Raw genomic sequence first — 16,456 nt, 5'->3', positions numbered from 1 at the left:
CCGTCCCTTCGCCCATCCTTGAAACATTTTTCTCATCTCGTCAATGACCACCTCATCCTGTCCTGTTGCAGAAACACAAGCAACTTCCTCTCCAATCCAGGTTCCTTTTCCATCTGTGTGGTATTGATAGTCATCTTGGTATGGAAATGACCATTTTGATCTCCATCGTAAAGTGGTCCAACTTCCCTGAAATATTCCTCTAGTCAGACATGCTGCAAGATGACAGGCACATTGCATCATATTCTGGGACTTCTCTGGCGATGAAAGTTCCCACTGTATTCATGGCATAGGGTATGAGAGTCTTGCTGCTACCACATGTTATTCCCAAAGTTTGCTGTGTTATCTAGATAGGCATTTATCCCCTCATCTTCCTCTGCATCCCTCGTATCTTTTAGAGGCCATGTACCATTCATGAAGTATGTCAAAAGAAGTTCCCATATTAGGGAAGACCATAGCGACGTGAACTGCTAACACGATAAGAGACTGTAAAAGTTCAGGAACAGAAAGACAAAAGAACAATCATGCAAACACATTATGCATCCATCTCTCGCAACAACCTACTACTCGTTGCACTTGTTCTTCGCCTAGAACCGTGCCATTTTCCACTTTCATCATTTTTAACACAATCACATTTCTTTATACTTGTAACTGTAAATTCTGTTCAATTATGGCAACAAGAAGCCTTAACACTGGGCCATTTTTAGGATCTTGTAAGAAAGTGCGAACGTCAACGTCTCTTCTCACAAGAGCAGAATAAGCTTGAAGTATAAACATAAAGACAGCATGCACAAGTCGGTGAACGTCACTATCGGCAAGTACCATATGTTTAACTGCTTAGAACAGGTATTCTCCAAGAAAGTCATCTGGATACTGATCTCGTTTCCAATTTCTAATCAAGAACCGACAGGCATAACTCTGCTTCAATGCATTTCTAAAAGTTAATTTCATAATTCCTGGAATTCTCCAAGTCTTTGCACTCTCTGCTAAAATATATATTAGAAGCGTCCACTGAATTCCAGCCCAATACAAAATCTGTATTAACCGCTGGTTACTTTATCGTCCATCATCGATAGAGTCTTTACACGCTGAAATTCTTCTTCTTGTCCTGCTTCTAGATCAGCAACGGTGGGAGGGCGGGCCTCATCTTTATAGATCTTTACCTCACTCAGTTGAAGTCAAGCTGGTCTGCCTTTGTCCTTCACAGCTTAAGGGGTTATATTCTCATGACAAAAAGGGACCATTGAAACGTGTCTCATGACACATTCTACTAAAGTTCTTAATGAGGTCTAGGTCTCCAACACATAGGTGCCGGCAATAGTTCAGTTGGGTTGGTTGTTGAATTATCTTCAGTGTTCCGAGACCAACCCCCGCCCCTGAATGCTTCAGTTGATCTGAAAGTTTTACCTATACTCTGGGCATCACTTCTGCTCCTAGATGGAGGTGTAAGGGGAGGTTCTCATTCGAGGCCCAGTCACTATCTGATGCGGGATGAGGCGGTGGTCCGATCAAGACTAATTCCAAAGGGCAGGTTAGGCTAGGGGTAGGCAATGCAGTCATACCTTCTTCAAAGTCATGGCAATCCTTTCAATGAGGCCGTTGAGTCTTTCACATATCACGTTCGCTTGCGGGTGATGAGCAGAAGAAAACATATGCTTAATATACAACAGACGCCCTATCTTTTCAAATAGCTCATTAACAAAATGGGGCCCATTATAGGATCTCAGTATTGCATACGCCCCACCTCGGGAAAACTTCATACACTAAAACCTTTGCTGTGCAAGTGGCATCAGGGTGTGTACACGGAGCTGCCTCGATCCACCTAGAGAAAGGACACACCACCACTAATAAATACCTATATCCATTACATACTTGCAGCATATCAACCTAGTCGAGATGTAAATGCTGAAACAAACCATTCGGTCGAGGTATTACCCCTCTGATCGTTCTCAGTGTAGGCCCAGCAGTAAACTGGCACACGATGCAGTTTACCATAAACAGTGCAACATGCTCCAACAAATTAGGAATAAACCAGTGTGGCAATCGTAGCAGCAAGACTCTGCATAGTTACATGCCAGGGTAATGAAGCTGTTCAAGCTTGACTAATGCTACTGGCATCACCAGCTTTCCATTACTGTCTTGTCGGCATAATGCTTCTGTGGGGGGATGAAGAAGACCTCTTCGCTTCCACGATTCCTGCTTTTCCTGTGGTGCACTCCCTTGAATCTCCATTAGTTGGGTTATTGACTATTAAGCCCTTCTTGCACTAACATGGTTGTGACTACTTTATCTTTAATACTCTCAGTATCAAAACTCGAAATACCTGGGGAATATGTAAACCTTTTGGCTTCTTCGTCTGCAGCTTCATTTCTGCAAGAGATCAAATCTGTTTGCTTAGTATGCGCTGCGCATTTAACGGCCGCTATGGCCACTGGGAGTTGTAGTGCCTTAAAAAGCCTATCCAATAAAAAAGCATGTTGCACTGGAGTGCCGTCTGCGCAGAGGTAGCCCCCCCTCGACTTCCAACGTGCTAACCCTGCGTTTACGGTTGATGCCACATAGGCGGAGTCACTGCACACCGTCACTTCCTGTCCTTCGTGTTTCTTAAGTGCGACAATGAGTGCTACCAATTCTGCCGCTTGCACTGAAAAGTGAGACGGTAGCCTTGTACTTGCTACAATTTCAAATTCTCCATTTAATCTATACCTCACTACTGTGGCGCCTGAATGCCTTTCCCCACTTGTCGGATTAATTTTTGAAGAACGTCAAAGACAATTTCTAGCATTTTCCTTCACATGAGGTATATCAAAGAAAGCAACATAAGCAGCACAGTCATGCACATGATCACTTTCTTCGATTGGCTCAGCTATAAACGTGGCAGGATTCACGATTTAACATCTTACAACCTTAATCGTTGAGTTACAAATCATTACCTCATAAGCTGAAGCTCTTTGGGATGTCAATGTGCCCTTGGGTTTCTCTAAAATGGCAAATAGAGCATGCTCCACGAAGAGGGTCATGGAGCAGCCCATGACAATACTTTTGTAGACTTCTCAAACGCAAAAAGCAGCCAAAGATTGTTCGCGAGGAAAGTGTCCTCTCATAACTGGGTCTAAAATCCCACTGTAATATGCAAAAGGTTTGTACCCCAATGCAGTTCTTTGCATAAGCACTGCTGTCATGACTGTTCCATTTGTTTGCAAAAACCTAAAATTCCTCAGTATAATTGGGAATTCCTAAAACAGGGGCTGTACAAATTGCTTTTTTTTCAGCTCCTCAAACCCTTCCTCCGTGTTCAGTCCATTCTATTTATATTTTCCCCACTTGTGCTTACTTTAAAGCTTGTAGAAGCAGTCTTGTGTACGTACTGTAATCAAACACCCAGACTCTGACATAGTTGCATAACCCCAAAAACTGTTGCATCTGTTTCACTGTATATGGTTTTGAGGTTTTCATAATTGCCTCACCTCTTTCAGGTGTCACTTTCTTTCCTTCATGTGAAATAATCGGACCTATGCAACTTCTCCTGGTCTACCTCATTTCCCTTGTTTGCTACAATAGTCATCAACTAAACAGAACGTGGTCTGCACTCATCTTCTGTGGTGCTACAAATTAAAATGTCAGCTACATACTGTATCACAACACTTGAGATCAATATTGCCTAAATCCATCTGTAGAACTCATGATTGATGGGGACTTGCAGTACCCTTAATGCTTCTAATTCTATAGGGATAGTCTGTCCCCCTCTTCGTCCATTGGTATTCGCAGTCTAAACAAAGACTCCCAGGTATCCTCACAATTTTTCCCACCAAGCCAGGTAGCCATGTCAATAAAATGCTCACTCCATATAGAGAAATCTCTGGATCTACTGAACACCTTGCAGAGCCACTTGCCCTGTAAACGCCAGTATACATTCTCCCGCGTTTAAAAAGTGCATTCCTGGAGCGGAGCACACTATTCCTTGATCAGTGAATAACATTGTAATGTTTAGGTTTGTCATTAAATCTCTTCCCAAAATGTTAACCAGTGTCCGTCAAGAGTATAACAAAAGGAACAGACATGTCACATTCTCCTATAGAGACTGGTAATTCATTGATAAAAGGAACTCTACTCATAGTTCCAGAGAACCCTTGAGCATTCATGGCAATTCCTGACATGGGAGTTTCCTTCCCGTATACACATACTAGTTGCTCCATTGTCTACAAGAAAAGAAAAGTATTTGCCTCCCATCGTCACATCGACACTTGGTTCTTCTTGGGGGTCTGGTGTCACAGATAGTACTGAACACATCATGTCATCCTGTGAGCCGTCCTATTGTGGGTACAAGCTCATCCCCGTCCCTGTAAAAGAATTTCCTCCTACCACTGTTTACACCTCCTATTCTGGGTGTCAGTACTTGTCCTGTGTACTCGCATACTGCTGTGTCTTGCATAGGGGCTTGTTGCGACTGCCCTTGTGGTGGATTAATTTGCACTTGTTCTTGTTGCTGTCCCTGCTGTACTAGCAGCGCTTGTGTCTGATAAAATGTGTGATCTCGGGAAAAGCCCTCTCTAGTCGGTGTGCTATATGGTGGAGGATAAACTGCCCCCCCTTGAAAATTGACCATTTTATACATTCCCTTGGGGTCCACATATGCGTGCAATATGCCCCGTCATCCCACACCTTAAATTATCAGTGTCCATAGGATATACTTTTGTCTTGCTCCCCCTTTTTCCAATAAGAGAAACTTGAGTGAACCCCATCCCAGAGTGAGATCCCATCATTGGTCTATCCATGTCAGGGACAATCGTCCCAGTCTGTCTCCTCATGGGTAACAGCCTTATGCTGCTCACATATAGCGGCGACTCTCCCTTCTCACTATATGATCGTCCTCTGGACGCTCTGGATATGCCATAGGATATGGCATTCCATCTTTAGGCTGTTCCAGATCCATCTCACTTCTTTACCCATTTGCAGACTTCCTTCAGGGGGCGCACACGCTCCCCCCTTCTATCCCAAGGCTGGATTATTTCCTCATCTGACTTATCTATTCCCAAACTAGTGTGACAATCATCCCCCCTCACCCTTATCCAGATTCACTCTATTTTAAGTAATATCTGTCCTCCCATCTGTTCTGCACGGGCGCCATCTCATCAGCTTTATCCTTCTCTCCTTTCCATCTATCTGTTGACAGGCCGCTCACTCCTTTCTTTTTTGTCTTTTATGATCTTATAGATCTCTTTTCTCTTACTCGCCTCTGTGTTATCGTCACTACTGAAAGCAGGGGTCGGGGGTTCATATATCGGTTTACTATACCCCATTTGCCGCTTCAATTCCTTTAAAATATATAACTATTTCTTCAGTACAAGCACCTTTCGCTTCAGGTGAGGTAAGGGGAGCTGAAGTCTCCACACCTTCCTCCGCATCCACTCTTCAGGTGGCGGCTCTTCTTGGTACATCTTCCAGAGCTCTAGATTGCTAATTTTTTCTCCAATGTCTTCCCTGTGTACGCAGCGTCCAGTATATGGTCATGTGTTGCAATACCACTTTTGACAATGATCCCCTTGTGGCCACGGCATGAACATTTTACCTGCCGTGCCTTTCGGCCATTCCGCACTATACTGTTTGAGCTTGGGCATGTGCTTTGGTAATGTTTTACATAAGTGCATGAGAGGAGTGTCTCCCATAATGACAAGTCTGACTTGACTGTCAATACTTACCAGACTGTTAAATAACCTTTATACTTTAGCTTAAATCACCACTTTTCAACGTTTTAAAACAAATATGAGCACGCAACGTCAACCGCTACTCAAGCCTAAACAGTTAACCTATTTTCTTATTCAACATATCTATTTTCTTGATTGGCGCCAATCATTTTGCTACCATCGCTGTTGCTCGACAACTTTTTCACAACTTATATGCCTCTTCGATATTTTTACTCAACAAAACAGACTAATCGACATTACACACAAACACTGATCATCTCATCTCCCTTGCCTTTATTCTATACCCTATACAGGGTTTGAGATGTCACCTTACGTAATCCTGATAACGCATTATATGTTTCTGCTCTACCCCATTGGGATTTGAAACATTTCCTTCTGAAACTCCCATGAGTCAGGACTCCTAGGCGCTACCGTTTCTCGCCACTCAAATTATCACAAACCCATCTTTTTATTTTCCATTGCCTTAATCTACTCACCATTCGTTAATAGACTCGAAGCCTTCGGTATCGACTCCTCCTGCAATCCGACCACTTCGCCTTCCGTCCGCAGAGCACTCGTGGAAACTGGGCAGGGATTTCGTCCATGGGAGACCTGCCCACTGTCTCGGTTCTTCTTAGAAGTTTATTTCTATCGGCCGCTCTTCACAGGAAGCCCTGCAATCTTCTGGCTAATGGCGGAGGATGCCCAATCACCGAAACAACTAGTTTGGATATCTTTCAGCCATCCGCACAGATATCAGTTTGTGGCCCTTTAGTAACGTGCAATGGATGATATCGCAGAGTAATTCTGAGCCCAAATAAATCAAACCAACTCAGTAAGATGGCAAAGAATCTGTTTTATTAACAATTATCTAAAATAGGGAGGTTACAACGGACATCAACAGACGTTCGCTCAGGCTCTCAACGATTTGGTCATAAAAACATCCTCATATGCAAAGAATACGTCAGAAGTGACACATTACATGGAAAATAATAGAAAACCTATCAAGGGTTGGAATTGGCTACGGGAAAAATCTAAATATACTTTCTATAGGGACTAGGATCGCGATTGGCTGCCCACTGTCAGGTGGGACAACTTATGCCTAGCTCTAAAACCTCTCAGATTCAACACTCTCAGATTCAACACTATTAAGTACACAGTATCATTGGTGTTCACACTATAAGGCCCTTAGTTATACTGTCCTCTACAATTGGTTGGCACACTTGTGCCATATCTGGAACATTCGGTTCACTTAGCAGCACGTAAGCTCAGACCCAGGTGCAAGGAGGCGGACTTGGCTTTACCTCCCCACCGAGTTAGCCCAACATCTCTCATCACCCATGCCTTCTGCCATGAACATTGTCTTTGAACTTGGCGTTGCAAAGCATCCTGGTCTGTGGTAATATATGGGAGTGCAGACTCTCACTATCGTTGACAAAAATAGTCCATAGGCACCCCTCTACGAGAACGAACATGGCTAAATGACCTGTTCTTTGGGAAGGTACCCACTCGAGAGTCTGCAACCACACTTTAGCTCACTGTACCTTTCACAGAAGGGAAATATCAATTTGCATATCAGTCTTTATTATTATAGGTCTCCAAGCTCAATTCTATTTCCATCCTTAGTTCACATGATAGGAGACCACGATTTGGTCCATTTTACAGTATTTAAATGTCTTTAATGAATAAAATGTGGCACTCTTAGTGTTCTTTCTTTGCACCTTAAGAAGAGACGATTCATCCTTTGCACATTCACTGCTGTCAAGAATAGATAAAACTGCTTCACTTTTGATACCAGCCCAGACAGCCTTGGTTTATTCTTGCGACAATCCTCGGCCTTCCCTCTCCATGGGTCCGGGCTTACTAAATTCATGACACCGATGTACAGCTCCTATACAATGGCGGCTTCGCCTACAGTCTTATAGCCAGATTCTATGATGACGTAGTCTACTTGAGTTTCAGCATCTGTACAATTATTGAACTGTTCATTTTCTGCAGCCCTTCAATCTTCTTTTCACATATGAAAGTTTATTCGATTTTCAACTTCATCATCAGTTTCGTAAGATCAATGCATTCTCTTCAGCCAGTATTCTCGGGACGTCACACGTTTCTTGCGACTTCATTAGCTTCTCTCTATGTTCCTTTTCATATTCCTTCAGGGAGTTCCTCCCTCAGATTGTCATCTCTTCAGGGATACATTTGATGGGGTTTTCTCAGTGGATCCCTACTCAAATATCTGCTGCGGTATTGGCACAACTGGTGGTGTCAAACATGGCACGATCTCAGGCCTCCCAACATATAGGAGGTAGGGGGGTGGATTTCCCGCAGGGGCATATAACTGCTCCTCTACAGGAGCTTGGAGCCTACAAGGGTTTTTGGGGCAATACAACCACACAAAGAATTCAGCTTGTAAGAGTAGCAGTATCCAAAGGTTTAATTTAAGTGTGGCTCTTTAGAGTTCCAAGACATGGCTGATCCTGCACTATTGTTCTTACATGCTTTAATAAATAAACACCCTCTACTACAACTGCCTCCAATCCTCTTGCTGGTATTCTAAATACAACGGATGGAACAGTCAAAATCCAAACCGACAGACTGATTCAGTCCAACCTTAAATTTGCCGGCTAACGTATATTTCTGCTAAAAGGATGTTTAGGTCTGAAGCGTAGGGTTGGAGAGGTGTGTATAGAAAAGTATATAAATCAGCCATTTCCAACCAGTGTTTATTTTACCATTACAATCACTGGACAGATATGGTCAGCAAATCAAACTACACTGCCAACTATAAAGCTATATGCTTTCAGTTTCACTAGAAACAAGTAAATGTGGTCGTCCCTGACCAACACACTTATGGCCCAAATAATTCACAGCACATTACACACAACACTTATTGGTGTACCCCACAAATACTCATTCACCAGACGAAAACTGTATAGATTTGCTTTAGATAGACCGATGCAAAAGGAGAAAACACATGTCTAGTAAAAGAATCAAAGGATGGCTAATATTACAATTATACATTCTGCATCCATGTCATCTTCATTAAGGTGCGCAGAGAATCGGAATGTGGTTTTACACAGGTCAATTGTGGATAGAGATCTCTGTAATCATTTCGTGATCAACATACTTAGGAGATGAAAGCCCGAGCGTGTTTACCCAGATTATAGAGAAAGAACGACTTTGTACGAACTACAAAGCCAGCAACATAAACGTGGTAGGCAGCATGCATTGGAATAGCCGAAGTGAAGCAAAGACGAGTGACAAGCAACCTCAAAAGGTCCCCAAGGCGAGTGACACGATCTGCAGCATTACTTAAAAATACTCAGCAGTTTACATTAAAAACGTAATTTCATAACAGTTAACTGGGCATGAACGCCTGTTCACTAAACCGCCATTTGGCAATAAAAAAGCCCCATCATACACGAGCTACTTGTCTGGATTTGAATGTAATTTAAGTTCGAGGGTATAAATCACTTTCCTCGTAAATTTTTACTGTGGGCAGCACATTGTTAAATGTTACTCCACGCATCTAATTACACAAACAGTTATGATCCATCACATTTACGCTAGCACTGCTGACTGACAAATTATTTCCCACATCTGACAGGCAGGCACACATTCTATAAAGGTTTAAAATACCTGCAGTTCGGTGGAGGATCGAGCGTTATTTCTGCTAGCTCCTTCTGAATTCTGTTGGAGAAATGAGAAGAAAGGCGAAGCATTGGAAACAGCGTACAAAATAAATCAGAGACTTACACTGCCCTCTACCACCAAGCAGTTAAATGCAACACTGGCTCAGCTGCCTTCAGTAACGCTAACATGGCTGCTTCCTCTTTGTTCTCGAAGGCATAAGCCAATCATATGGCGGGGAAACTTTTGATGTTTTCGTCAATTTGCTGATAGGAATTAACAGCTCGGTTACAGCGGATGACAGAAGGGTCCCTGGGGCACACATGAAAGCGACTATCGTGTGGCTCGGGGTGGTTTCTGCAGGAGAGATTCTCTTTTCAAGCTTATATGCAAATGAGGCATTAGGGGGTTGGACTGGGCATTGCCACTCAAGCACGCGAAGGAGACTTAACCAACTAAAGCATACCACCGGAAAACTTTGACATTTTCTGGTTCTCCTTCGAACAACATTTTTTTTTTATAGCAAGCACGTTATATTTGGGGAATTTCAAACGCGCAAACTAGAACACATGTCCTAAAAACTTCAGAAAATGTTGGGATACTAAGAAATTTTACTCTCCTCGGTCAACTGGATTTGGGTAAATATTATTTAAAGAGCCATTTAAAGAATCCACATTCTCTCGTACACGTTTCAAAGACTCAAAAAGCGTTCGCCTCGTTTCATTGGAAGGTGCAAAACATGTGAAAGCAAACAACCATTGTTGAGGCTTCCCTGAATGCAATTAAACCACGGAAACAACCTAAGCATTCACAGACACAACTATTACATTTTGCATAACGTGTTTTAGCATACGGAAGCAATTTTATAAAAAAAATAACGCCATACCCAAATGACCACAATCCAATTAATTGAAAAACCAACGTTTTCCTACACCGGAACAAATCCACAGATTTGTCTGACGGCAGACAAATCCACAGATTTTAAAACAATAAGGGCCTTGCTCCCTCGAGTTGTTAGTAAATGCATGCCCCATATACGAGTACCGAAAAAGAAAAACAGCCATTTACTTAAATACATACTTCAAAGTTTTAGCAGGCACATGATGCACAGCAGAATTATGAACATGGTAGGAGAAAAAAGTATCCGTTTCTTAAGCTATATGTCAAATGTAGTTAATTTATCTCCGTTATAAAGCAAATGGGGAAACGCAAGATCAAAATGGGTCAGGTGTAAATGCCAATAGAGCAGACAACTAATCATTGTAAGAAAAGCAGAAGAGTCAACCAGCAACATTGGAATACTGAAAGCAATCAGGGAAGGTTTACAGTTGATCAGCCCACTTTCTGTGGGAGCATACATTAAAGGGCAAGGATTGCTGCCAATGTTCTTACAAAAGCTCAATGCGAGGTAATGAGATTGTACTACAACCATTCAGACCTTTAATGGATGTGACCCAATTGATCAACTATCCCAATGACTACAGTGACCCAACAAAAGAAACAGATACCCAAAAAAAAAAGCGTTTTCTACTTCACATTTCCAGTTTGTGGCAATTATGGTCCAATACATGTGCCCAGATAACCGAAGTAATTTTAAATGATGTTATTGGCACACTAAGAAAAAGACAAAAGGTTTAGCAGCTTCGTAAACAATATTAACTCACATCTACAAGAAAAAAAATATGCTGGATACGCCACAGAATAACTAGCAATTGACAACTACTACAAGAGAGTAACACATACTAGAAATTCTGAGATATCGTGACCTGTTAGAGAACAGAGAAATTCCTACACTTTAAATAGTCGGAATGACAGACTAAGACATTCTTGTTTTACCAACATCCACACATTGTTTACTTGCACACCAGCGTTTACTTTAACATGAGACACTATAGGGAAAGTATGCAAATATTTAGGGAGGAAAAAAATCACACCCATCAATACTTGTAAGTCGAAGGAAAATGACACTGTACAATTGAGTGACCAAATAGCGTTAGTGGTGCATACATATACTGAGCCACAGTTTTTTTCATCCAGGTGTAACATACAAATATATAGTTATATTGACTGTCAAGACTAAGCAATCCAAGTCAGGATAACTAGAGGGGCTCAATAACTCATTCATAACCCCAACAAGCACTTGCAACAACTTACATTAGTTTACATGGAGGGTAAGTTGCAAGCTACTAGCCAGCCGGAAACGTCACAGGCCACCTCAATTCTACACATACACAGAGCGCACCATTTCTTATTCACCAAGAGCAAATTATCACTAGTCAATGGCTACAGACGAGTGCACAGTTTGGGCCCCGTTACATGTTTTAATTGTTTAAACGTGACCTGCTGTGCTTTTATGGCACGTTCTCAAGAGTTCTCAAATCCATGCCACGTGTGTGCGATAGCCGTAGGATGGTCTAGTTTCATTCTTTGTATTTTTGCCCTTGTGATCTCCCTTGTCCCCACCACTATCGTGAAGCTGCACCTCCTGGAGCAGAAAGAAACAGTCGCCTATGCTTTAAAGGACACACGAGGTGCAGCGAATTCAGGAACTGTTTCTCAACGTGCTTTACCATAAGAAAAAAAAAATAAAAGTGTGAGGACACAATCCATTTGGTAAACGGAGTTATAAACAGACAAATGCGTTTCCGGGTGTGTGTATAAATATATTCTCCAGAGCTAGTCCCGATTCGTCTATGTTTGATAAATGTGGTGTATTGATGGGGAGTGGGGTGGGTGTACGTGTGTCGGTGTCATCACATTTAACCATTTCACGCTGTTACCCGGAGTGTCATTTTCTGTCTGAACTATTGGGTGCAAGTACTGGGCCTGGCATCATGGACACTTGAGGTCCTTACCTTTTAGCACTGGTCGAGAGCTTCGCAGTCGTTTTACTGGATATTTTGGGGGTTTTCTTTTGCTGAACTGCTGTGGGCTTCCTCTCTTCTTGCTCTTCGGGCTCTGGGGCTGGCGGGTCCCTCTGATCTGCGTCTGAGCTGCCACTGCTAGTACTTGGGCTTTCATCATCCGATCTCTGCCTGTCACTGGACATCCTGGGAAACTTGAGGTTTTTCTGTGTAAACTTGACGTTAGAAAAAAGGGAACACATTGAGTCAAAAGCACACATTAAAGATAACGTGTCTGATATTTCATGACTCGTGAAGTAAACGTACAGCAGTTATACATGTGAAATCACAGCTTTACTGGCTGGCTCGGGTGAAAAGTGGGGCAGGTGAATAGCAAGGCAAGGACTGCAGACAACTGCATTTTAGCGCTCGGACAAGCATTATTGGCTCTAGAGCATCACATGAAAGATGTATTTATGTCATTTATCTGAAAGCACGCCGAGGGCGGGGGTGTTTATGAGGGTATGCGAACAGTGTGAAACGAGGACAGCCAGTGAAAGAGGCGAGGAAAGTCACAGAGACACTGTAAATATTGACACTGAGCAGGAGCTCAAGCTGGCGGCTCCATTGGGCAGAGGTGCGTTGTGCTCACCCAACTGTCCCCTGGGGGAAGCTACGCTTGGTCCATGCCCCAACCAAGGCTTGGTAAGCTAAGGGGCACGGGGGGCGCCCCACTGAATCGACAAGGGCATTAAGATCCACAGAGAGCGCCGTCCTCCCCCTTACAACCGACATCTTGACTCCAGCGGACGAGGAGAGCTCGTGGCTCGGTTGACAGAAAGCTTCGGCTGACGGTGACGTGGGTCCTAATAAAAGGGGGGCAGTTGCGCGTGGTGTTTGTTGGTCAGCCTGCGTGCCCTCCCTCCTCCCCTACGGACAAACAGACCGTCCCATCCCAGTCCTCCGGCAGCCGCTTCGACTTTACCTTTCGAGCGGCGCCTAGCCGGATGCGCGGTCAGAGGCGGAGAGGAGAAGATCCCACGGAAATGGAGCCGGGAGAGCGAGCGAGCTCCGGCCGGGAGGCTCACATTGAGAGGCGCGGGAGGGGAGGCAGCTGCAGTGCGCTTCCACCGACGGCAGGGGGCGCCACCGAGCGGTGGTGAGGCGGGAGGCAGGGGAGCAGAGCGCGCGGGCGCTTACTGAGGAGAAGGAGGGGGCTAGGCAGCGCGAGCGAGCGCGAGGCTCGACGGACACATCAGGGAAGAGCGAGCGAGTGGGCGGGGCTGCTCGCTGTAATCCCGCCTCTCTTCCCTGCGGGCGGACAGAACAGTGAAGTCAGCAAGTCACGAGAGCGCGCTTGCGCGCGTGATCGGCCTCTCTAAGAGGGGTGCGTACATTGGCCGCTTACTGAGAGCGAGCGTTCAACTTCACCCCTTACAGCGAAACAAGGACAACGAGTTAATCCTCTTTCCTTCCCACTTCTCCCACACACCTTCATCCAAATATGAGCCTCAAGTGTGCTTATTCCCCCCTTGAGTGAACATAGTTCATGTGCTGGAGGAAAAGTCAGCTTCTAGAAGTGACATATCTGCTGTAGTAACGCAGTTACATTGCGAAAGAACCTCATCAAGAACGCAGTCACATTGTGAAAGCACCAGTCTAGTGCTGTCTCAGCAGTCCTGTCTAGTCTCCCATGTGGCCTAGGTGTATGGCATGGCAGTGCTGTGCCTTAAGTTCTGCAGGGTCGGACTGGGGCGTACAATTGCCCAGGACACCAATTGTTAAGGGCTCCAGGGAGGCTGGGCCGTACTCATGCCTGCAACACAGTAAGCACACTGGCGAGCAGGATGGCAATTGGCCCTTTTATTAAGGCATCAGACGTGAGCACAGCCGTGTTAGTTAGCGACGCGCTGTGATCACTGAAACCGCAACACGACGTGACTGCATGGTACCATTCCTTAGTCACAACATCCCATGCCAAGGGTAGGAAAACAAAACATTAACATAAACCTTTGTAACGTCAACACGATTCACTTCCAGAGTTCATCTGCACATCTAGCCCTGGCCAATCACACTTCTGCCCTGGTGGACACAGGCCTTCTTTGCCCTCTTCTGTCTTTTCCGCTCTGCTGCCCAAAGGTCGCTTACTGGTGGTCTCAGCTCCTGCTCTGACAGGAAGAACATATCTTTGATATCATAGTCATACTTAACTAGGGCTACCACTCTGTTCTCGTTTCTGTGTTCTCCTGCTTTCACTTTCAGCCAGTTGGTGGAGTCCTCCGCGATGAGGGCCATGTTGGTTGCTAATTCGGCCCGCCTGTTTCTCCATGGCTCAGGCTCGCTGGCCCCGTAAATTGATGCCCAGGGGGCATTGCAGAAGTTGGAGTAATGTCCTGCCTTGTGGCACCAGCCATACTGTCGCCTCACCACAGGACACAGCCTTACATGTGGCAACCCTCTCCACAGAATTCACACAGTCGCTGAGGTGCCTCATCCTTGGCGTCACTCCACTTCCGGCCTGGGTCACCAGGGCGGTCTTCTTGCTCTGTGTCCTGGCGGCGTGCACCTCCTCCACTTGCAGTCTTTCCATTGCCACCTCCATCTGGGTCAACCGCTCCTCGGCCAGCTCTTGGGCTCTTGCGAGCTATAGGATTTGCGCCAGAGGAATTCCTGGTTCCTTCAGGATCTGGGTGCGCAGTTTGTTGGACCAACATTTTTGAATTACCTGGCTCCTCAACACTCCCTCTTCGTCAACAAATGCACATGTCGTAGCTAGCTGGCACAGCGGGTGCAGAACGCATCAAAGGATTCAGTGGGCCCCTGCACAGCCTGTCGGAGACGGAATTGTTTGTAGTCAATATTGACCATTAGGGCAAAGTAGATGGATAGTGCCCCCTCCCCACAGCTTGATACAACCCATCACCTGGAGGCAGTACTCTGTATAACTTGTGGACCTCACTCCCTGTGTAGAACAGCAGGAGTGTCTTCTTTGTCACATCATCCGTTACTTCGACCAATTTGAAGAACATGTCCAGCCTCTCCAGCCAGTGCGTCCAGCTGGGGCAGAGAGTCGCTGGACTCGCCTTCATGTCAAACTCGGGCACCGGATGGCTGTGAAACAAGGGTGCAGGTTCTGTGTTTGGAGGTTGAAAAGCCCTGGGGTTGTAAGTGCGGCGCTTTGACCATCAGCATATCTGCCACTGCTGGCGAACCTGGAGACCCACTGCATGGTGGGCGTCTGCTGCACCTTGTTCCTTTATGGGTCTATTCACCCAGGGGCCTTGGGAGCTCCTGTCCCCTGTCTGGGCTGGCCTAGCTGCATGAGTACCCTCCTGTGGGCCGCGGCAGCGGGAGGCCAATGCGTTTGGCATTGACACACCTGACTGTTTTGCATGATACTGTGCTTATGGCCAACTCTGGCAGCTGGCCACTGGCACTGTGTCCCTCTTTGTTGCTTGTGGTAAGGCTGATGTGCCTTCCCAGATAAGCAATGATGCTGACCCCCTTTGGTAGGAACAGATATTATGCCTGACCACAGTGGTGCTAATTGCTTGTCATTTCTTTTCCCCATGAACACTGTTGTCCCAGGACCGCCACTGGTCTGTGCATCCAGCCTGCCTTCCTTGTATGGCCGTGCTCATTGCCTCTGCAGCCTCATCCTTCTGCGTGAGCTCTTCCCGGTGGGGCGCTTTGCACTGCATCCCTAGCAGTGGCCACGCCACATCCTGCACCATACTTATGGTGCTGTGGGTCCTTTCTTCACCCCCCTTCGCCTGCGCTCCAACGCTGAGGGGATCCTCCAAGAGGGAGCTGTAAGAGGATTTGTCTTTGGGCTATTACCTAATTTGGCGGTATTTCAGTATTGTGGTATGCTGGTGGTTAATTGGCACTATCTTATCATGGCGGTAAATTAGTGGTGAGCATATGCATACCATATTCTTCCCCTTTTTATAACTTCGCCCTATTCTAGAGTTGACTGAAGGCATACACCCACATTTATAAGGAACCAAGTATTGCTATAAATGGTGTATAAATTGTGCATAGATTGTGCTGATGATTTATCTATGACATTAGCTTATGCCCTTGAAGGGCCCCGTTCAGCCCCAGCATGCATGGCTGAACACACTCACACAACACACCAGCTTTCTAGCTGGCCTATATTTTTTCCCCTTTTGTTTCTTACTTTACCACCGTGGTGCAAGCACTAAGGTGCCTACTAATTACCTACCCCAGCTGAAGAATGATAATCAGACACATGAAGAGGAGAAAAAGAAACGGTGACACCAACTTTACTTTTGTTAC

The 16,456-nt window shown here is 45.2% G+C and overlaps 1 protein-coding gene across 1 annotated transcript in view; it reads right to left on the bottom strand.

Moving 5' to 3' along the window:
• Positions 1 to 13,509, bottom strand: part of UBE2E3 (ubiquitin conjugating enzyme E2 E3) — a 271,343-nt gene extending 257,834 nt beyond the window's left edge. The window contains exons 1-3 of the mRNA XM_069616084.1: positions 13,140 to 13,509; positions 12,167 to 12,390; positions 9,321 to 9,371 (exon numbers count right to left, since the gene is read on the bottom strand). Of these exons, the coding sequence (XP_069472185.1) occupies positions 9,321 to 9,371; positions 12,167 to 12,360 (245 nt within the window). The 5' untranslated portion in view covers positions 12,361 to 12,390; positions 13,140 to 13,509. The remainder of the gene's footprint in view (positions 1 to 9,320; positions 9,372 to 12,166; positions 12,391 to 13,139) is intronic.
• Between the last annotated feature and the right edge of the window lie 2,947 nt (positions 13,510 to 16,456).

This window comes from Ambystoma mexicanum, chromosome 9, assembly GCF_040938575.1.
Source record: "Ambystoma mexicanum isolate Mex_15411 chromosome 9, UKY_AmexF1_1, whole genome shotgun sequence".
In the NCBI taxonomy this organism is placed as follows: Eukaryota; Metazoa; Chordata; class Amphibia; order Caudata; family Ambystomatidae; genus Ambystoma; species Ambystoma mexicanum.
The sequence above is the reverse complement of the archived record's forward strand: the minus strand, read 5'-3'. Positions and strand labels throughout refer to the sequence as shown.